Source organism: Primulina eburnea, chromosome 7 (genome assembly GCF_022965805.1).
Source record: "Primulina eburnea isolate SZY01 chromosome 7, ASM2296580v1, whole genome shotgun sequence".
Taxonomy (NCBI): domain Eukaryota; kingdom Viridiplantae; phylum Streptophyta; class Magnoliopsida; order Lamiales; family Gesneriaceae; genus Primulina; species Primulina eburnea.
In genome coordinates, this window is record NC_133107.1 from 3668531 (window position 1) to 3691457 (window position 22927).

At 35.9% G+C, this 22927-nt stretch overlaps 3 protein-coding genes and 1 long non-coding RNA gene across 5 annotated transcripts; 2 read left to right on the forward strand and 2 right to left on the reverse strand.

Moving 5' to 3' along the window:
• The first annotated feature begins 459 nt into the window (after nucleotides 1–459).
• On the forward strand, nucleotides 460–2287 carry LOC140836711 (uncharacterized). The gene is made up of 2 exons (XR_012119168.1): nucleotides 460–2027; nucleotides 2059–2287. It is a non-coding gene; the product is annotated as an uncharacterized lncRNA (long non-coding RNA).
• On the reverse strand, nucleotides 1693–8052 carry LOC140836710 (KH domain-containing protein At4g18375-like). 2 transcript variants are annotated; one of them, XM_073202429.1, is made up of 8 exons: nucleotides 7813–8052; nucleotides 6721–7326; nucleotides 6096–6590; nucleotides 5334–5573; nucleotides 4987–5250; nucleotides 4509–4564; nucleotides 4325–4421; nucleotides 1693–3689 (listed from the first exon to the last, which is right to left on the reverse strand). In XM_073202429.1, the coding sequence occupies exons 2-8, from the start codon at nucleotides 7318–7320 to the stop codon at nucleotides 3558–3560; spliced, it is 1884 nt and encodes a 627-aa protein (XP_073058530.1). In that variant the 5' UTR covers nucleotides 7321–7326; nucleotides 7813–8052; the 3' UTR covers nucleotides 1693–3557. The 2 variants fall into 2 exon arrangements, with proteins under 2 accessions (XP_073058530.1, XP_073058531.1); XM_073202430.1 differs by having other exon boundaries at nucleotides 6721–7411; nucleotides 7813–8051.
• A 2436-nt stretch (nucleotides 8053–10488) lies between these two features.
• Nucleotides 10489–12938, forward strand: LOC140836713 (F-box/kelch-repeat protein At1g30090). The gene is made up of 2 exons (XM_073202432.1): nucleotides 10489–10996; nucleotides 11087–12938. The coding sequence occupies exon 2, from the start codon at nucleotides 11480–11482 to the stop codon at nucleotides 12695–12697; it is 1218 nt and encodes a 405-aa protein (XP_073058533.1). The 5' UTR covers nucleotides 10489–10996; nucleotides 11087–11479; the 3' UTR covers nucleotides 12698–12938.
• A 607-nt stretch (nucleotides 12939–13545) lies between these two features.
• On the reverse strand, nucleotides 13546–21694 carry LOC140836712 (cullin-4-like). Its single transcript, XM_073202431.1, is given in 18 exon segments — nucleotides 13546–13819; nucleotides 14089–14169; nucleotides 14275–14355; nucleotides 14433–14513; nucleotides 14601–14738; nucleotides 14839–14970; nucleotides 15060–15120; nucleotides 15210–15316; nucleotides 16003–16056; nucleotides 16138–16239; nucleotides 17610–17735; nucleotides 18081–18368; nucleotides 18442–18564; nucleotides 18710–18890; nucleotides 19258–19604; nucleotides 19680–19795; nucleotides 21281–21641; nucleotides 21644–21694. Coding segments are annotated over 18 exon segments (2520 nt in total). The 5' UTR covers nucleotides 21671–21694; the 3' UTR covers nucleotides 13546–13705.
• Between the last annotated feature and the right edge of the window lie 1233 nt (nucleotides 21695–22927).

Here is a 22927-nt window from a genome sequence, read left to right on the forward strand (position 1 = left end):
AGATTTGAAATAAAATAATGAGAAGTTGGACAAAATGAAAAGAATAGGAGAGATGTAGAAGATTACTAATAAGCCCACCTCATCATATAATTTTATTTTGTGATTTTTGTCATATATGTTTTGAAATTTTAATTTTAGTTTAACATCTTTTGATTTATTCACAATTTTAGTAATTTTTCACGAGATTACATACGTTACATCATATATGTTACGCGATTGCATTGGTGTAGCTTCAACGTCACGTTGAAACGTAGATAACATACCATAACTGGAAAAAAAAATGGCAAAGACAATATCAGATAGGCTTAAAAAAGTATTTTACCCAAATACTCATTAAACCCTTGCCTAAATAAATTTTTTTCCCTTTAAAATCATAATTTACCCATATTTTCCTCCATTTTCACTCCATTAAATGTTTTCGTAAAAAATTAATATGATAATCGATCAAAGCTAGAAAAAGGAATAGAAATCCTACAGAGCCACGGACAGACATGACCTCATACAGACAGGCTTGTAGAATTTCATAAAACGCGGACAAAAGGTGATCATTGTCAAATACTTGTCATGTGATACCATTGTCTCACAAAGATTGGAAAATGATATTTGAAATTGTTTATAATAAACAACGATGAACTCCTGCAACAACTTAAGTTAATAATTTCGTAAGACGAAGCTTGTCACGCTTGGGGCATGGCCTGAGACGTGACATGCAAGGTCTCGACTAATAATCCGATTCACTTTCATCATCACCAAATATTAATCGGAATGTGCAATCAAGATAGATCGCGATGTTACAACGTTCACATGCATGATTTTGGATATCTAACGATAATAGCAGCAGCATAAAAGTACGAACGAAAGGAAAACATAAAAAAAAAAAAAAAAAAAAAAAAAAATTGTTTCAATCCATTGAAAAAATGCAAGAACGTTTTGCAATAAAGGGCACAAGTTAACAGATAGATAAGTCAAAACACTAAAAACTTCTTCCAAACAATATCGCCGAATTGTAGCACAAAGGAGTGTGAATAGTTCAGCACAATTGCAGCCCTGCTCTTTCCCGGGTAATACATACGGTTTAAAAGGTGACAACATTATCATGCGACACTTAGAAGCAAAAATGAATAATGATACATAAGTGTAAATAAAGCTACAATCTCTCATTCAAAAACAATAATTATCATACAATAAATTTGGGATAATGAAATCAGTAAAGAAAGTTAAAACACAGAGCCGAATATAGACAGTTGCCTTCCATAAGAAAATAAAAATCCACGCCTACATCGGAACGACAACTCAGAAGAATCCTAAGCATCCATGGAAGGAGCTATTGGTGACTGAAGAAACTACAACTACAACCCTGATAAAGGATCACCGTCTACTGCACCTCTAGAGGATATAGATACGAGAGCTGGAATGAACTAAAGATGGTGAAGTTTTCCCTATTAACTACACCAGCCACTTAACACTAATGTACGTTCAACTCAAGGAGGAAAATCAAGAAGCTCGAGTTAAGAAAACATATGAAGAAAATGGCCAGCTAATTCATTTAGTGGGAGAAACATTTAGTTTCTCATATTTTGAGTGCATGTAAAAGAATGCAGGTCGAAAAAGACCGGCTAACATAACTTGACTGTGTGCGTTTTGTTTTTTTTTTTTTTGTTTGTGTGGGGGGGAGCTACATCAGCAGAGTCGATAGAGCTTAGCTGAAAAAACAGGTATTACTAATCATTGTCATCAACAGATAATGAGACTGAGAAGGAAGAATCGGTATCTCAAATCTTAAAGAAAATATAACTAACGATTGGATCAATGCTAAAGGGGAGAAAAGGTGATTAGTGTGTTCACCGAAACCATAAACCCATCCCACACACTCACCCCGCCAAAAAAATTCATAGATATATAAATAAATCAATAATGACAAGGAGAAAGGAGACGAGGATGTCGAAAAAGGATATCATAACAGAGGACAACTGGACGGCTGCCAACCACATGACTACAGTACAGAAAACAATATAGAAGGTAGAAAGGTCCAAAAGTACAAGATTTATCTCGATACAGAAACAATAGGACAAGATTTATCTCGATACAGAAACAATAGGACAGGACAGCTATCCAGAGCAATCAGTTGATCACTGCACATGAAAAAGAAGTGCGCAGGCTAAGCATAACATTTCCACACAATGCACAGAAATTGGAGAATTGACCTTGACACGAGTAAAATGTATTTGAAATCTGTGATAAACAGAGTTGATGACGGTAGATATTGTCAAGACCAAAAACACCAAAAGATATTATCATTTATCACATCTTTCGATGGTTGATAAGGAAAAATGTTATCATTATATAGTAAAAAAAATGTTATCATTATATAGTAAAACTACTTCAGAAGGGATTTTCTCTTTCCTTCAAGTTAAAGCATGATCGATTTCACATACTTAGAGGTGATGGACCATGCACAAATTGATGGAAGAATACCACAATACAATTCTTGGGAGGCAAAATGACAACGCAATTAAATGTCACTCTAGGAAAAGATCATTTACAATATCCGATCAAAATTATTGAGGTTAATCCATTTGGAAAAAGGTCATACTTTCCGTACCACGATACTATCCAACCCAATTAAAGAGTGAATGAACTGACATCAACAAACATTTTAATTTTCAAAGCAAAATAAATTAGGTGTGAATATCACATGTTGGGCATCAGAAAATAGAGGTGGCTATGAACACTAAAAATATTCGCATCTATCTATCCTCATACCTAAGGGTCGTCATTAAGTACCACTATTTGAAAACAAATAATGAGTATGGGAAATCAATTTGAGAACAACCAACAGTTCACGCTGTTGAATAACTAGAATGCAGAATACAGTATAAACAGATTTAAAAGGCTTTGGCAGAAAGGTTATCATGAAGGGTATGGAATGATAAAATAAAGAGACCAAGTCAGAATAATTAGTAAATCCCAATAAGAAACTCCGCGCAAGCACTTGACCAGATTGGTATTTGGAAAAATCGCAGTATGCCTCAGATTGTACAAGACACGCCAAGTTTTTATAAACCGGAAGAAAATACTGCCCAGAGCACCTGCATACGGCATACCATCCATGAAACCCCAGGAACAGGAACATTAAGTAGAGATTTAGAGTCGCATGCGCACCAATACGAAAGAACAGCGGCAGAAGGAACGGAAATTTCAAGGATGCATATAAGATTTCAGAAATCTACTTAACATCAGATCATGAGGAAAGCAATGCTGGAAACAAGATTTGCAGTCAACAAAATCTGAAAAATACTACTTAAGGGAAGAAAGTTTTCTCCTAACTTATGAAGCTGCTGCAGATGAATAGATTTTACATGCTGCACGCAGCTTGTACCACCAGAAAACAGAACACTCAGATTTAACCTCTAAATTCCTGAGATTTCCTACAGAAGAGACTGAAGTTCACCAGAAACTTGAGAGTTGTGGTAATCTCACTGCTGAAAACCTAGAGGAACTAGAGAGAAGAGACATTGGGGAAGAAGACTTCATTGGGGAAGAAGACTCCTCATAAGTCAAGTGGCCAATATAAATGCCTGAATCAAGTTTTCAGCAGCTCGTTTCTGCTCAGTGTTGCCCGATATTAAAGCCACACGATCACCATTGGAAGATTTTGGATCAGAAATCTCTATAGTAGCTCCAGATATCTGGAAGAGAATGATGCATATCGAAATATAAGTTGAAAAGGAAATATGATAGCCACATGAAGCATCGTATGTGAATTATGCGACATCATTATTTCCTACCCCATGCCCACGGTCCTTGCCAAGCCAAGCACGCATGTGGACTAATAGACAATTAACATGTAAAAGGATATGCTCCAAGCTAGTTAATAGCTTATCTATGTCCCTCCCCAAAAAAAATTGTCGTATACAATAACGGGAACAATCTAAGAAAACAGGTATGACCAAAAACCATTAAATTCAGATAACGACCAATGATACAGCAACTCACAAGCACCCAAACTAATCATAATAAGCACCCCAGATCTCAGGACGATAATTTCTGATTGCCAAGTTGACTAAGCTATTAGCCTAAAAACAGATATGTCCCTTTGGTATTAGTGACTAACTGCTATAAAAATGTGTGCATGGTGAAGGCACGAAATTACTGGAATAAAACTAGAGAAACGGAAGGTAAGGTGAAAAGGAAACAGAAGATTAGTTTCTCGGATTAGGTTTGACGCAGGAAAAACCTCCTTCATTTTCCTTTCTAATCTTAAACCCAATAATGACTAGTTTTCAACTTCACTTCTTTCTACGGTCAATGAAGAATAACTCACCTGCCGGATATTCTCGATATTTGTGCCACCTTTTCCAATGACTTTACCAATCGCATGTGCAGGAATAACCATATCCAGAGTAGATGGAGGAGGGAACCTGATCAAATATTGCAAACAAAGATGTACTTTAAGGACTTTAGGCTCTAATAACAAGTCAAAAATTCATTATGAACAAGACATTAACCTAGAATATAGTGATGATGAGCGTGACTGAAACTGTCCATGGCCGCTATCTCCCATCTTTATGAAAAGAGAACACAAGATTAGAAGCCAAGAAAATGCAAATTCTCCAGTGAAGACCAGCAAGTTAAAACGTAAAAAATTGAAAACAAAACAAAACAATTATATAAAGATAACATTCAACATTCGAGACCACAAATAGAAATATATTAAAAGTATCACAAATATTTTATCTTAAATCATCTCCTTGAAAAGAGAATTCTTCTCATTCATCCCAACTATCGAATTCAAATCAATATACATATACTTTTTCCCAAAGGAAACATAAAGGAAAATATTGATGTTGGTGGAAAAATATAAACTAAGATATGGCACAAGCATTGATGAGAACAATACTATGCCTTTTTAGTTATTTATTCTCATTTACAAGCAATTGCGTAGATGAACATATAATTTTTCAAATATGCCAAGTACAAGCATACCAATAAAGGATTATATCCATACGCACTGGAGGACAGCAAGCCCAGTCCACTCCTGCTTTCTGGCCTTTTCTCATAACCAAATGAAGCAGTAGAAGACACGCTGGGCAATTCAGATTGCACTGGTAGAGATGCACCACCAGAGTATAATGCTTTGCCACCAACAAAAGAATTTTGGCCACCTTCCCTGTCCTTTAATACGTCGTCTCGAAGCCTCAAAACAATCTGAATAAGGGCATCTCTCACACTACCAACTTGTCCAAAAATCTACACTTGTAACATCCAATCCACATTAATAAAAAAAGGATGCGAGATGTTTTGAAATAATCAATATATAAAGTCATACAGACCTCAACAATTTCATCATTATCATCAGCACATTGTGGCTTTTCGCCTTTGGAAATTCTAATATCTGCTTTAGTTCTCTTTCGGATTTCATTGATGATGGAGCCACTTTTCCCAATTATACAGCCAATAACTTTTGAATGAACAAGAAGCCGCATAGTTACAGTTTCATCATCTTCATCATTTATCTTCCCTTGCAACAATAGCACGGCTTCCACTGCCGAGGATTTCAAGTCATCCAATGCCTATAAAATAAGTACCACGCGTCAGAAATGCAGTAAGACAAACTAATCGATTGATAGGAGGATATTTAAGTAATGAGTAATGGCACAACAAAATAATACACGAAACTGTTAAGATGGTTCCTGGCGCAAGTACATATGTCAATCTTGAACAACGAAAATGGTTCTACATCTTCTGCTTAAACCATGAAAAAATTTAAAATTGTCATTTTAAACTTTGAGAAAAAAACAAGTTCTCATCAGCAGGAGAATCTTTTGTTAAAATGAGATGCAGTAAGACACAACTAGCATTCAACTCATGTCTATATAATAATTGTTTCAGAATAGTAATGCCCGTGTCATGCCTGAAACATCAACAAAAATGGTATGATATGGCAAATTGATGGCCAAACATAGTGCTAGCAAATACGAAAACTTAAAAATTGCAGTATTATCGGAGTACGACATATGATAAATGAACAGAAAAAGGAGTCCCAAAAAAAGTGAATCCTGATACTGACCAAAAACACATATATAATAGAATACCTCCATGGAGGTCACAACGATGATACACTCATTATGCTTGGGCTTGGGGTCCTCCACATCAACACGAGCACCACTATCCTGCCTTATATTTCGAATGGAACTTCCTCCTTTTCCAATGACACGCCCAATCACGTTACCTGGGCATACCACTTTTACTATTAACTCCTCAGCTTGTGAAGAACCTCCATAGCCAGAAACCACAGGTATAGCAGATGAATAGACAGGCCATGACGTTCCAGCATCTGTATAACCAGGAATATCTAGTGTGTTTGTATGCCCTAAAATGGAAGGGATGGATCTAGCAGGGGCAATAGAATCTACATTTGGATAATGTCCCGTGGCAGGATATATGGGAACATCTGCAGGTATGATGATGCTTGGAGGAGCTTCAGGAATGGAAGTGTCGAGAGGAATGATTTCCTTGGGCGCAAACTTGTGCATAATTGCAGAAATGGCAAAAAGTGCTTTCTTCACAGCCTCTGAGTCTCCAGATATCTAGATCATTCACAAACATTTAATATCTTAAAGAAAAAAGCAGTTACAAGATGATATCCATGTAGAGTCAAAATCATGATGGTTGATGACATTTAGAATATATTGCTTATCAAGCTAACATAAAACTAACCTGGACAAAATTGTCAAACTCCAAGGCGCAAAAGTGAGACGGATCACTGATATCCTTTGCAATGACCTTAATGTTAGTCCTCGTTTTGTTTCTTAATTTCCTGATGGTTGCACCAGATTTGCCAATAATATTAGAAGACTGGCTAGCAGGGACAAGAAGCTGGCATCCCTCCTGACTTCTGTCCCTATTTTTTCCATCAGATTCCCCAACTGTGGCAACAGCGTTTGCAATTGCAGCATGCACTTTAAGAAGTGCATCTTGCGCAGGACTAAGAGGTTTATTATTGTTGAACTCGTCATCAACCTCAACATCTTCTTTATCTCTAACATAACAATACGTTAAAATAACTCTATCTTTAGCTCCTGGAAATGGATCCACCACCTTGACTTTGGCTTTCGACTCTTGCCGGATAGAATTTATAACTTTTCCACTCTTCCCAATTACACTCCCAATCACACCATCAGGACACAGAATCCTGTACACTATTAGTTCATCGTTACCATTTTCATCTCTGTCCCGTCCTCTATCAGTCCTCCTCTTCTGGTTCTTGTTATCCAAGTCATCACGATGGTGGCGAAATCGTTTCCCAGTCTCACCCATAGTGCTCTGAACAAAGTCTCGCAGTTAATTTCAGAGAAATGGTTTCCGTCAAAATCAAACGTGTATATTATCACACCAATCAATAATCTACCTGTATGTATCCATAATTTATACAAGAAAGATTGTAATATCGTAAAAATATAACAAAAAAGATTATCAAGAAAAATTTTGAATCTAGAATCCAACGCGTAACCCAAAAAGCAGAGAACTTAAGAGGGAAACTCGACCGGAAATATTAGCAAGGATCAAAAGAACTACTTCTGCAGAATAAAATGTAAAATATATTCACATACATTAAAGAGAGATTCCGCGCATAGAGCAGCTTATTAATCATCCAACTAAAATGATTTAAATAAAATTCAACTGCAATTTCGTTTGGACAAGACATTATTAAAGGGAAAAAAACAATCTTTCACGAAAACCTGACCATGAAAATCATCAAACAATAAAGATTGTTACTTCGATGAAAAATTCCCACTCGAAAAATCAGACCTGATTGAAACAAATCCGCAGTCGATTTTCCCGATAAATTGAAGATACGCACTCGTCAAAAAAATTATGTCTCGAGAGATGATTCAATTATCCAAAACTTTCAGCTTGCGTAACCCTAGAAATACGATAATGGAGCAAATGTAAATTCCTCTTTCGAACCCTGATTCACCAAATTACGCCGACACCCTTTAAATAAAATTGTATTAGCTTGTACCTCTTCAATTTCGAACCCTAATTCAAAAGATTTGTGCATGCATAGAGACCTATAAATATATGGTTATTTATTTAATTAGATATTTAAAAATAATTATATTTGGTTTTGTTAATTATAGATTTAAAAATTTTGTTAAATATTTGGTTATTTATTTAATTAGAGATTTAAAAAAAATTATCGCACAAATTCCCATCAATTTTTTTATTTTTATTAATTAGAGATTAAAATTAATTATATTTTGTTCACTTTACTCTCTAATATTTGGTTTTGTCTCTGTAATTTTTTAAAAAAATTGCTCCTCATCTTCTGTTTTCTGGCTTCATCCATGTTTATTAATATGCAATTTTATTTTATTTTTTTAATTATGCTGCAAACAGATTGTTTGGTGGATCTTATTTTATGTAGCAATATTATTTGTGGCATTCATCTTTTAATGTTGTTGTTGTTATTATAACAACCAGAGTATACACAATTATGCACATTTTTATGATGTCAAAAACTTGTGTGAAACGGTCTCACGAGTCGTATTTGTGAGACAGATCTCTTATTTGGGTCACGCATGAAAAAGTATTACTTTTTATACTAAGAGTATTATTTTTTATTGTGAATATGGATAGGGTTGACCCGTCTCATAGATTATGATCCGTGAAACGGTTTCACATGAAACTCACTCTTATATTATAAGAATTGTTTTGAAAATGAGATAAATAATTTCAAGATGTTAAAGAAACAAATTTATGAGCTATAAAAAAAATGGAGAAGTTGGTTTGTGGACGTGGGTTTGAGGAGGTTAAGAAATGAGCACGTGGATTTCTAGGAATTATTGTACTAATGTACGCGTTGCGTGTTTGTACACTATCATCGTTCCATCGGTTCGCATGGGATGTAAATAACTTGAGTCGTCTTACAACTTTTTTGAATTATTGTGGATAATAATTATGTTAGTAAATGAAATTATTGAATTCGAGGACACTCCATACGTCTATTCATAATCCAAATTCAAATTAAATTATTTTATTCAATAATACGTGAACCATACTCTTGTTAAAGAAAAATTGCAATATTAACCATGTAGTTAAATAGTATTTGTAAACCATTAAACTTTTTAAGGAAAAAAATCCATAACCAATCTATTTTAGCAGTTGTAAACAATATCTAAATTTGTTTCGAATTTTATTAACATGTCAAAGTTTGGTTTTTATTCAATAACTTGAAATTTTTTTTCACTTTTGGCTTTTTTCTCCAAAAGTCACTAAATGCATCGAATATTATTTATTTGACATCGATATTCTCATATGAGATTCATACGACACAAAAAAACATATCTACATGTGTTTGGAATCCATCAGAGTAAAAGTAAAAGAAAAAAACAAAGCAAAACGAAATCTAATATTACAAAACAGAAGGATAAACGTGCCTTTTTTTAGGCTCAGATAGATTTTAGTGTGTGTAATATATATTTCAATTTTACCACATAAGCAACGTGGAGAGTAGGACCATCTTAGGGATGGCAATGGGCGGGGCGGGGGCGGGTTTGCCATGATCATTCTCATCCCCGAATTCCATCCATACCCCGCATCCCCGCTTTTTCGGGTTCGGGGATACTTCGGGTATCAACTTCCCATCCCCGTCTCCATCCCCGTTTAAAAAATATTAATATGTCAAGACAATGATGAATTCAGATATTTTCTCAAACCAAAAGTGATTATTATCTATTATTATTAGAGATAATATTAATAATAATAAGATTATTAATATTTTAAAAAATAATAATATTATTATATTATTAATATTTATAATATTATTATTTTATTATTGATATTATTTTCGGGACGAGTTCGAGGATTTCAGAGATGGAGATGGGGATAGTAATCCCATATCCCGTCCCGAATTACATCGGGGGTTTAAAAAAATCCTCGAACCCGAACCCAAATCCGAAAAATCGGGGATCCCCATCTCCGTTTCGGGTTTTTTTCACGAAGTCCCTAAACCCGTGAGGAAAGTTACCATCGCTAAACCATCTCCAGGAAATTGGAGGCCCTAGGCTAATTTTTAGGAGAATGTCTTAAATGTTTTTTTTAAATTAAATATAAGAATACTACATATTAACTGATAATTAAAAGCACATACATAATTTTAATTATCGACAATATCTAACGTAATTATGATCAAATTGAGTAAAAATCAGTCCAATACCCAATGTAAAAGTACAAAAATTTGACCACCAATGTCAAATAAATAAATGTTAAAGTCCTTAAAGCTGATTTTTGTAGATAATATAAATGTCAAATAAATAATATTCAACGAATAATATTGGAAAAAAAATGTAAAAAAAAACTAAATTATTTGATAAAAATCAAAATTTGACAATTTACATAAAAAAATTACAAATTTTCAAAATCCAATATGATTAAACATTCATAAAGCCCGATATAATCCCCGTATTGCAATCTTCTTATATCCAATGATAGAGCAGCGACTGATCAAAATGGGCGAGTCCGCTCCTAATCAAAATCGAACAGTCCGAAGTTCGGTGAATCGAAATGGAGGAGCATATTATCACGTTGTCACTTCAATCAGCTAGCTTCACTATCAATTTCCCCTATTGATGGTGACACGCTCGACTAGCGCGTGCATAAGCGTCAAACTTGATTCCTTGTGGATAGAGACGTCAATCAGCAGAATAGAACCATTCAATTTTCGTGCCAAAATTATAAAGAAAAAAGAGCCCTTTATCGGTCTCATTTCTTTAGCGTAAAATCTGCGCGAACCGTGTTTCCATCAACTTTTCGTTCTTTCTAGTATAAATTATTCGTAAGTCGACCCTTTTTTGGTTCTTCCTCGGTCCTTTAAAAAGTTACTATCTGTTTTGTCGGCGCTCCTCTACTTTCTGCTTTTAAGGTGTCATCCTCCAGATCATTGAATTTTGTGACTTCTGGCAAATGGGTTTTCTTGATTTTGCTAGCTTGTGTAAGTCCATGTAAATCATTCAGTTTTTCAGATTTTTTTTGAATTGGGTTTTGGAGATTGTTGACTATTTTGAGATTGTTATGGTTAAAGGATTAAAAGGGTGAGCTGTTCGAAGGCTTTGCGTTGTGATACTTCTCTCTATACTTTTCAGCAAGATTTTATTAGCTTTTGGATTGGTGGTGTTGTATATTTTTCAAACCTTCGGGCGAGAATTAATCAGCGGCTCCGTCGTTTCAATAGAGACGAAGAATGGTATGCTGTTTTACTAATTTTTAGGTTCAAGTTGACAGTTACTGATCTGGACTATCAGTTATTACGAGAAGTTTAGGGAAGTGATTTTGTGCCTCAGAGAATCTTCGTGCATAAGGGTCTATTTAACACTTCTTAACACTTGTTGCGTGTTTGAAATTTAGTTTGTAGTTGGTTCTAGGATCGAATTTGTTCCGTGAATTTGTGCAATATATTGCGTCTCAAGGAGTGTAAATGCAGACGGTGCGTGTTCCATCTCATCAAGCTCCAGTGCACAAGCTTGGGGATTCTCAAATGACCTTATCTCCAAAATTTAGATTAGCTGCAATGAAATCAAGTATGCAAAGTCCTGCTCTAGAATTTGAGCTCTCTGTTAAAGGAAAGCCTCTAATCCCGGGACTTCCTGATGATGTTGCTCTTCAGTGCCTCCTTCGTGTCGCAATCGATAATCATGGAGCCTGCAGGGCAGTCTCGAAGCGTTGGTATTTACTATTTGGCAGCAAAGAGCAGTTTTTTACGCGGAGAAAGGAGTTCAGGTTTCATGATCCGTGGCTTTTTGTGTTCGCATTTCACAAATGTACAGGAAAAATAGGGTGGAAGGTTCTTGACCTGATCCGATTCTCTTGGCACACAATCCCGGCCATGCCTTGTAAGGAGAAGGTCTGCCCACAAGGTTTCAGGTGTGTTTCCTTCCCACATGAGGGTACTCTCTTTGTTTGTGGCGGTGTCGTGTCTGATGTAGATTGCCCTCTCAATCTCGTTGTGAAATTTGAAGTGTTAAAGAATCGGTGGACTGTTATGAAGAAGATGACCACACCAAGGTCGTTTTTTGCGAGTGGGGTGATAAATGGTTTGATATATGTTGCTGGAGGAAACAACACAGATCTTTTTGAGCTTAATTCAGTAGAGGTCTTGGATCCTAAGAAAGGGACATGGCGAAATGTTTCTAACATGAAAACAAACATGGCCTCTTATGATGCAGCGGTTCTTGACGGCAAGCTTCTTGTCACAGAAGGTTGGTTTTGGCCGTTCTATGTGGTTCCACGAGGTCAGATTTATGATCCACAAACCGATAACTGGGAGAACATGGCTACTGGACTCAGAGACGGTTGGACTGGTTCAAGTGTCGTGATTTATGGGCGTTTGTTTGTGGTTACAGAGCACGAGAGAACGAAAGTCAAGGTTTATGATGCGCATTACGATTCTTGGGACATCGTGGAAGGACCTCCTTTACCAGAGCAGATATGTAAGCCATTTTGTGTGAGCTGTTGGGAATGCAAGATATATGTTGTTGGTCGGAATCTTCATGTGGCTGTTGGACATATACTGAGGGCATACTCGAGTAATGATTGCGAAAAGAAATGCAGGTTTTCCGTTCAATGGCAAACTGTGGATGCACCCGGATCACTTTTTGACCTCACACCATCCAGTTCTCAGGTTATTTTTGCTTAGAACTCGAACTAGTGTCATGGTTGCTGCTGCTGCTGCTGTAATTGTTATCATGTGAGATGAATGAACAATGAGATCTCCGCGTGTGGATGTCTTTTGTAGTATGATATATAAGAATAGTTCACGGCTTGCCTTTTGTGATATATCTATTTGTAGCTATAATCCTGCCAGGCTTTCATGCCATTGGTGAAATGTAACACGTCCGAACGACACATGTTCGTCTTAAAGTCCGAAATTTTGGGTACACGACAATATTTACCTTCAGATGTAACGATTTTCAAATTTCATAACCGAATTTGCGCACCCCATGATCCCCATCAAATTGCGTCCTTCCTCGCATCATTTTGGCTCCTAAAATATAGAAACAACGTCATACCGTATATTTTCACCATGTTAAAGACTCAGCATTGAAATATTTTATTTCAAGGTTAATTATTCAAAATCATTTGATAAGGCCCAGCCTGATTCAACTGATCTTCAATCGAATGACAGAATCATTTTTAGTTTTATAAATAAGCTCTCAAGTCATGAAACATGCCCCAGCACTCGAATTAACAGATCTTCAATCAAATAATCAGGTCACTTTTAATTTTACTTGAAGCGCTCATTAGACCTGAGATGCAACACCACTTCGACCCAGTTGCAACATTGTCGCTAAAATTATATTCCTGAAAATTTTGACTTGGATCTTGATATTCCATCGAACGATGATTAAAAAAAAACTCGCATTTTCGGTTCTCTCTCGTGGTATCCGTAGGTTAGCCAACTGCCTCAATTTGTCCAAAAAGATAATCAAGTATACGAGCAGTCTGAGTTTCTCAGAATATCGGGGAACAGGATTTTATAGAATGTAGCATGGAAATATTCTTTCACTGAACATAACGACAAAAATATCATTTATGAGTACCTGTACATTTAAATCGACATGGGATTCTCAGGCATTCAGCTTCCTCACAAAGGGCAGGGATTCCCATGTCATTTACAAGAGGAAACGATACGTCTTGCAACTATTTACGCAAGGTAGTTGTACACTTGTGGGTTGTTTTTGTCTCGCTCCAGGTATTCTCTGTCAATGAGACTTTCAATCCTTTTCTTCAAGTCAGCTGGTTTTATGGGAAACTTGAGCTGCGATGAAAAAAAAAGAGAACATTCAATTTACACGGTTCGGTCGACCCTACCCCGCGGGCAGTGCCCGCAGGGGTCGATCCAAATCTAACGGCTCGGATTTTTCCGAGTCCATTTTTATTTTTTTTTATAGGGAGGTGGGCCCGGATCACTCCATGAGTGATCCGGGCCGTTCATTGCCCTGCCTGCACGGACAGGGTGAAATAAACCAATTTACACATCCTATTTTCAGAAGAGAGCCACATTACACAGAAGATACAGTCAATTACCTGTTGAAAGAGTTCAGTTATCAGGAGGGTGTGACTTAAAACTTTTCTTGTCTTCATAATCCGAACAATAGCTGCATCAACCTGTGTGGACAGCAGCAGCAAGAGTTGAATTTACTAGGCAGATATTCTTAAGCAATTAAAAGCATTTAACAAGAGAACCGTAGAAATGAATATCTTGTGTTAGACCTGATATTGGCGGTCTTGGAAGACTCGTTCCGTCGTACTGGCATTCTCCTCTACTGTTTCCTTCATCTGAATGGCATTTACCTATTAATATAAAAGTACGTTAGTTCTTCACCACCAATCACATTACAGTGTTATAAAATATGCATTAAAAAGTGTACCTTGATACGATATAGAGGTGCAGTAAATTGATCGTTGAAAACAAAGGAGTCGTCATCTTCCACGTCTCTCCCTTTAGGGATCTGCACGGACAATTTGTTATTTTGTTCATAAATAAATTCTGTAAGCCAGCAAAACTGAAATCGGCTTGTTGGACAATGATCACTCACTTTCTGAAGAACACGAATTTTTCCACATGCAAGGGACTGCAAAGTCCTTCGCAGCTCTTTATCTTCAATACCAGTGGATTCCTTGATATCTTGAAAGCTAAGGTTTTTAGCATCATTAAACAGCATCAAGACAACAGTCTTGCGCAGACAAAACAGATGCAATAACATGTTAGAATATCAAGACTCGAGTGAAGCATTATTAATAGCCAAAAAATTTATGCATATACAATTAACCAACCTGAAATAGAGAAACTGAAAGCTCCTTTCTACCTTTTGGAAATTCTGCTTTTAGTACACAATGACCCAATGAAATTTGCCACATTAGTCGCCTCCCACTGTACTTGCTCAAATAAAACTCCTTAAATATATCCTGGAGGATGATTGAAGTAACTACACATGGTTATTCCACAGAACTCTATGCTCTGTATCCAATTAAATTTGTATGGCGTGTGGACAAACCTGATAAACATTGAGTTCATGAGGCAGCCTGACATCCATGGGTGGATAGGTTGGCCAGTACCTGAAGTAAATTAACCGTTCATTTCTAATCCCCTACAAAATTGAGATTGGAGTGACACTTATGTATAACCAAGAGAAATAATTATGTACCCTGTTGTTAAGACATGGACACTCATCTCAATTCCAGAGGGGAGTTTTGTCCGAGCTTGGGACGATTGCTTGAATGATTCATTAATTTCCTTTGACAATTCAATATCCTGGAAAAACGGATTAATGCAATTCAGCTAATGACTAGATCAAAAAACTAATGGACTTATTGGACAATATACTTTAATATTGCTGTTTTTTGTTAGTGTTACTGTACTCTGGACATATATAATCTCTTGCTGTATTTTTGAAGGTACATCAAAAGAAAAACAAGGTTTTATTAAATGCAAATCATGCAACGGTAGGGAGAACTAATCTAAGATATCGCATAGGTATTCTAGTGATTCTATGTGAAAGGATTTATTTATCACTAAGTGAAGGGATTTATTTTACCAGACCATGTCAATGATGATCTAAACTCACAAAAAAAGAAAGCCAAGAAAGAGTGGAATAAGTCAATTCTCGTATAACAGTAATCCAAATAACTAGCCACGGTGAAAACACCATGAAAATCCACCGGAGTTGTCAGTGCTAGACAATGAGTCCTAGTTTAATGTGGCTGAATCAATATTCTGGAACTTTTCCAGAAGACAGATGTAAGCACCATAAAGGGGAGACGGGTAACATGATAACAAAATTTAAATGAGTTCGATAAACCCATCTATTCAGGTAAAAGATTCATCCGAAGCTAGGGGTGGTTTTGAAATAGGGTAGGCTTTTGTTCCCACAAGTGCAACACTTGATAAAGCTGCGAAAGCATGTGCATCAGGCATGCAGATGGAAAATTGATATGCACCTTGAACATTCCTTCAAGTTTGTTAGTGAACTGACTGCCACACTCAGTTTTCAACTGCAATAACAAAGTGATAGTATTAATTCACCATGGAAACATAAGTATTGTGGGCCTTGGCAATAGAGCAGTAAGTGTTACCTTGGTAATCATAGACTTCTCTGCGTCGATAGAAGCACTCTTACCCAACAAGAGCCTTTTAGCGAGATCTTTTTTATAGAATGCTTCAAATACGTCTTTACCCTACAGAAGCAGTGAAAAATATCTTGATAAGAACAAATTTTTGATGAACATAAAGACATGTGAATAGCACAGGCCTTGTCTGTTTTTGTTCCCCGATAACAGCATTTCGGTTCCCAAATAAAGCTAAATTATCATCACACTCCAACTCTTTTTTACCAAAATTCTTCTCGCCTATTCACTTCTCTGAGACAATTATTACTTTTAACTTTATTTTTCATTGTTCCCATGAAACTTTATTATCCATACAATACAATACTATATAAAGAATAAGTGTCATTCATGGTTGTATAATACAATCAAAACTAAAAAACACTATTTAAAAAATTTATACCAACATCATTATTCTTTATATAAAAATTCAATATAGTTAAAATAAAAATATATTAAAATTTAATATTTATTGACACACATTCGCCAAAATATACTAGTTGTTTTTTTAACAATAAAAAAATACTAGTTATTATACTATATTATAACCTCAAATATAATATTTTATCAATCAATGTTAATAAGATTTAATATCTATGTTGATACATCTATTTAGCTAAAACAAGATGTTCTGAAATTCTGCCTACACGTCGCCTAGGCGCTAACCTCAACAAAAAAGTGCCAGTCAACCATCCTAGACGGCAAGGACGCTTAGGCAGCCCTAGGCTCTGACTAATTGACATATGCGTTATATGAGTCCAAACAATTAGGGCTTTTAGGTTCTTTTTTTAGTTTTTTGGGATTTTAATTTAAATTAAAAGTCGTATTAAAAAAAACCAAAGATAATTTTTTAGGCACTAAACCAAAGTTCAACAAGAATGTTGTCTTTGTCCTAACACACCAAACTTCATTTTCGTCTACAATATAGTGTGAGAGAACTTCACGATGATTTTACATCCGATGAAGAGGAGGATCACAACGATGATATCAATTTATGCCTGATGATGAAAACGTTATTGAAAATTATGGATAAGAACTTGAGTAAATTTGTAATATTATATTAGTTTCACATTTTAAATTTGATGTTACAACGTTGAAGTTATAGTATGTGATTTATTATGTTGATACCGTAGAATCCGCTCACCAGCGCTAGGCTCTAGTCGGCGCGAATTTTAGAACATTGCCTAAAACAAAACCAAACATACATTTTCTTTTCCCAAAACATTTCCGCAAAACTTCAGAAGAACCAAACATCCCAAAGTATCACCACCGTATATGTTCTGATGCTATTACTCTAGCTTTTAACCCTCCCTAGCCACCTCCCATTGCAATCATTTTCACTCTAATATTGTCATATTCTTACTTCTAATCCTTCCTGTGCGGGCTTATCTCTTGTTCATGAGTAAACCAAGTCCAAATTGAAAACAGACTGTGTGTCTTACCTGTATAAATCTGAACAAAACCAAGACTTTGTCAAGTGTACCCTCCAATTCTTCCTCTGATGTACCTTTATTTCCAGCTCGGAGCTTCTCATCCACGAACTTGGCAATTAACTCAGCAGGTCGGTTCTATAAGAGAACATAATATTGATTATAAAATAATATTGGCAAATAAAATAACCGCGTTATTTTTTGGAATGTCGAAAAAAAGAATTAAAATAATGGTTGCTAACAAATATGTGAGATGAGACCGAAATATGTTTGGAATGAGGAAATGATTAGTTCCTTTTCATTCCCGGGAAACTTTTATGACAATTTCTTGAAAATGAAATCAAAGCATATTGATTTTTAAGAAGAAAAGTTTTTAGAAGCAGTTGTCATGACTTTATATTCACTAATTAGCAAGGTTGTGACGCTTTCTTCACACTTGGAAGAGCAATAGTTATACCTAAATAATGTAGTAAAATAACGTACCTGACGGAGATTAATGAGATGCTCAAATGCATCCTTTATTGTATTGCTAAATGCCTCATTTTTAGACAAGCTTTCTTCCCATATCGTATCAAGGTCTGCCTTAAATTCCAGCAAGCAGGACACCATATCTTTGTCCTTCTCTTCGTCAATGACAATGGTTTGGCCCGTTCTTCGGATGTATTGATTAAGAGATTGCCTTAACGATTCAAGGGCATTAACCCTGGAAAAAAGTAAATACATTCTTTGAAGATCTTCAATACGCTTCCCATTCATCAGCATCGTGAAACCCTGGAATTAATGCCAATAAGGACACAAGTGCAATATGAGCAAGTTAAGAGGAAAACAGTCTGTTAAAAGCTACCTTATCGAGAATTGCAGATATATGACGTTCAAGTAGTTGCCTTTCTGCTGTAGCTACCAATGGCTTCCTGGTACTTGCATCTACATAAAGTAAGCATCTTTCATGTTCTTCTTGCAACCTCATCTGGAGGAACACATGGTAAAATTGAAAATGTCTCCAAGTTACGATAGAAAATATTAATAAGAACTAAGGGGAAAAATTGCGCTAAAATGGCTTGGAAGATAAAATGTCCCATAAGTATATGGAGAAAACACACCATCGTCCATACCTCGACGTGCTTTAAATAATCCGGAACATCTGACTGCTGCATGTATTTGACTCCTTCAGCAGCATAAAACTCAGACGTACATTCAAGAAATGGCTTCTCAAAACTTTCTGGGTAAATCCCCAGTGCAGTCAACATCTTCAACAGATGATTAAGGAGAGTTCTTTCAATCGCTTCACCTAATCTATAAGAAACACCAAAACAAAACTGATATTGGAAAAACATATATCTTGTTGGCCAACTAATCAAGTACTAGTCGTTTTACATAATTACTTCACGGTCCTGATTGGTCTCTGGGGGCTAACAGTAGTAACACACATTTATATAAAATATTTTCTTACAAAAGTTGGCAGCATAAAGCAAATCGTGGTCTACATATATCCCATAAAGATGGCCAAATAAGTAGTCAATGTAATCCATAAAAGTTAACTAAAATCAATGCCAAGTCACAAGAACTTTCATGCCCAGACACAAATCATTCTTACTTCATGAATCAAGCTGGTATGATTCTGCATCTAAATCAAGCATCATAAACAAATATATGAAATTACCTTTCACTCTCAATCATTTTTAATAGACCAAATACAGTTTTGTGCTCGACCTCTGAAGATAGATTAAGATGTTTACGGAAAAGCTGCAAACCCATGTCCCACAATGAACACACATTCGGTGTTTGCTTCACATATGTTCTATCGAGATATAGAGCTATGCCACGAATCATCAGCATTTGATCACAAAAATCCTGCCAGCATTTCTCAACTAGAGATAGAAAAACAACCAGATCTTCACTTTGACCAACCAACGATTGTAGAGCAGCATTAATGAATGCTTCACACTCCTTTTCAATTCGCTGATAAAGACTCCCCCCCATCTTGAGCAGGCAAAGGTTATTGACAGCCTAAAAATTACGATGCTGGCTTGTCAGCATTGAATACACGATGTCATCATAATATAATGCAATCGTTAAACTGACCTGATATAGTTTCTCTAAGTCACAAGGATCTGGCCGTTTAAAAAATATGGCACTGATAGCTGACTTGAGTGTCGCCCATGTATTTTCTTCGAAATTAATCGGCAGTGTCGGTTTAGCTTTAAAGACATAAATCAAGGAATTTAGCGATGAAGATTGTTAACACACATCAATAATATATCAGTATACCTTGAAAATATAACTTTTTCCAGATTGCCAAGCTTAAATGACGTGCTTTCAACACATGTTTCAATTAATAACGAACCATCACAACGGTGTTTTTCTTATGGAACCAAGCAAACAAGTAAATTCTACGGTATAAGGAGAAGACTTTCTCATTTCTGTGTCAAAGCCTCAGTGTTTCATTTGTTTAATTTATTTCAGGATAAAAAAAACTTATAATTCACAGAAGTAAACAATGTAAATATCAGATTTTCTTCCGAGTTTAAGAAATCACATGATGATCACTTTCCTTGTATTTTCTTAGAAATTGAGTTGATAATATTCAGGAATGAGGAAAATTAATATTGTAGTTTCTTCTTAAATTTTGTCCTCGATTTTTCATTGTGGAAGGATTTTATATCACTCAAAACCCGGCATTTGGCAGGTATATCACCTCAACTGCCTAATATGATAGATCATTTACAGACCTCATCTGTGCAAAAAAATGAGTAAGTACGGTGCCAGTCTTTTCTATTTCACTCTCCCACACATCATGGAATCTCTGAAACACACATTCATGAGGAACACATACGTAACATAACTTAAGTCCTTTCAGAGGTCTATTCAATATTTTTTTACGAAGCACTCCAACAAGAATTCTCACGGGAACAAATGAATAAGTTGTTGCTAATGGAAAGGTAAGACCTTCTTCATGAACTGTAGAAAAAGCATCAGTCTGGTTCCATGCACGAGGATAGCATGGCACAAATATAAAAGCTTTTATCCTACACGTCTCTCGTTCATTTAAGATTGAGGCATCACTGTCAATAGAATCAGCCTGAAAATAATGTAACAACCAAGAACTCATCCAGAAGAGAGTATCCGCGTTCAAGGCAGACCAAATTTAATGATATGCCTTAAGACATATGGCTGAGGGAGAGAGAGGCGAGTAGTTGAGTATAGAGACATGTATGTTTTTTCTGTACTTACATAAAACATGAAGGGTAGAAAAAAACTCCACAATCGTTTACGAAGCAGATTTAATTCAACACATCTTGATCACCTAGATCTCGACCTCAATATCAGAAATCCATCTAACAATCTATACATCAGTATAACTCACAGCGTAGCTAAGCACTGAGATTTAACTAAAATAAGTCCAATTATCGCAACAGTAATTTTAACAGGGGACACTCAACACATGTGGTTGGGAGCATCAAGCGCAGTTTCTAAAAACAGGGAGAACCCCAGATCTCTGCATACCAAAAACAAAAATAAACATAAAATGTAAAATTTTTTCCAGATTACCCTTCTCAAAGTAAGAAATCTCATACTCAAACCCTAACATTTTCACCTCAATCACAACAAGGGCAACCCAGAATTCTGAGTAAACATCGAATTCAATCCACACCCATCAACAAGAGATAGAAAAAAAAAAGAACCTTTAACGAGCTTAATCACAAGCTTTTTCGTAGGCTGCGGAACCGTGGCCTTTTTCCTAGCAAGATTAGCGGTACTTCCTCCTCCGCCAGCGCCAACGCGGCCGCCGAAAGCTCCGGACGCCGCCGTTGCCTCCAATACAACGTCGTTGGGATCATTTTCGATCATTGTGGATTCAGAGAAGTGTACGTGAGGAGTAATCTGCTGCTGTCCGTTCTTGTTACCTTCAATTGAGGACGCAACAGCCTGTGACTTGGCCTTCTTCATAGCTGGGAAAATTGAAGCTGCGCCGCCGCCTAAAGCGGTGGCGTTCGGAGAGGAAGAATAAGGATGTGAGCGTTTACAGACTTTAGCAGAGGTGGAGGCAGAGTGGAGGCTGTGGGCTGAGACATAGAAGAATCACAAATAAATCTCAAGGAAAGAGCTCCTCATAGCACGAGAAGCAATGAAGAAATGAAGCAACGATTGAAGATCAGGAAGCCAAATTATTTTTGAATTAAAATAAAATATAATTTTTTTTTGGGCTAAAACCTTGAAAGTGGGCTGCATTTAAACATAACTAAGCCCTATTTGTACAGGCCTCATTTACTGATATCCATAAGCAAATGTAACCCAACTTATTCATTAAAAAAAGCCCAACTTATACCATGATAGTGGGTCCATAATCAAATGTAAAATTTTAAGTAAATGTTTAATTTCATATTTTTCATTTTTTGTTTATGACATAATAAAACATGTAAGAGTAGGTATCTTGTGAGACGGTCTCACGAATATTTATCTGTGAGACGGGTCAATCCTATCGATATTCACAATAAAAAGTAATATTCTTAGCATAAAAAGTAACATTTTTTTCGTGGATGACCCAAATAAGATATCTATTTCACAAAATATGACATGTGAGACCGTCCCACACAAGTTTTTGCCAACATGTATAACATGTGGATAATAAACTTTAAAAAAAATATAACAGCCAATAGAACGATACATGAATCAACATTGAACAAAATAATGACACGGAAGCAATTAGCGTATTATCCTTCACACCAGGGACGGAGCCACCCCAAAGGCTGGGGTGGGCTCCAGCCCAGGCTATAATTTTGGGCTGAATTAGAAATATAGATTGGGCTTTTTAAAAAAAATTAGCCTTGTATTTTTAATTTATTAAAAAATGTTAGCCTAATTTGGTAGTCCATTCTTGAGGGTTTTTTCAGTCGTGGAAACAAGAATATGAATGCTAGTCTCGTTGGAAATTTCACGCAAAGTAATCGAAAAAAAATTTTCACGCTAGTCTCGTTCAGCCCAGGATCAAAAAAATTTCTGGCTACATCCCTGCTTCACACCAAATGATATATATCAAACGATTTTTTTTAGAAACACAAATAAACCATTAATCACTTTCCAATTCAATTCCTCGACACACTTTTATAAATTTATCTAATTAATAACATTACTAAACATATTTAGAAATTAGAATAAAATATAGGGACGATGACATCTTTCACTTTTCTTATAACTTATTAAAGCCTCCATGTTTTTTTCATACCTCGTATGCCCAACTTGCTTATCTTATCACATTATACAGTATTTTCTTTATATATATATATATATATATATATATATATATATATATATATATATATATATATATA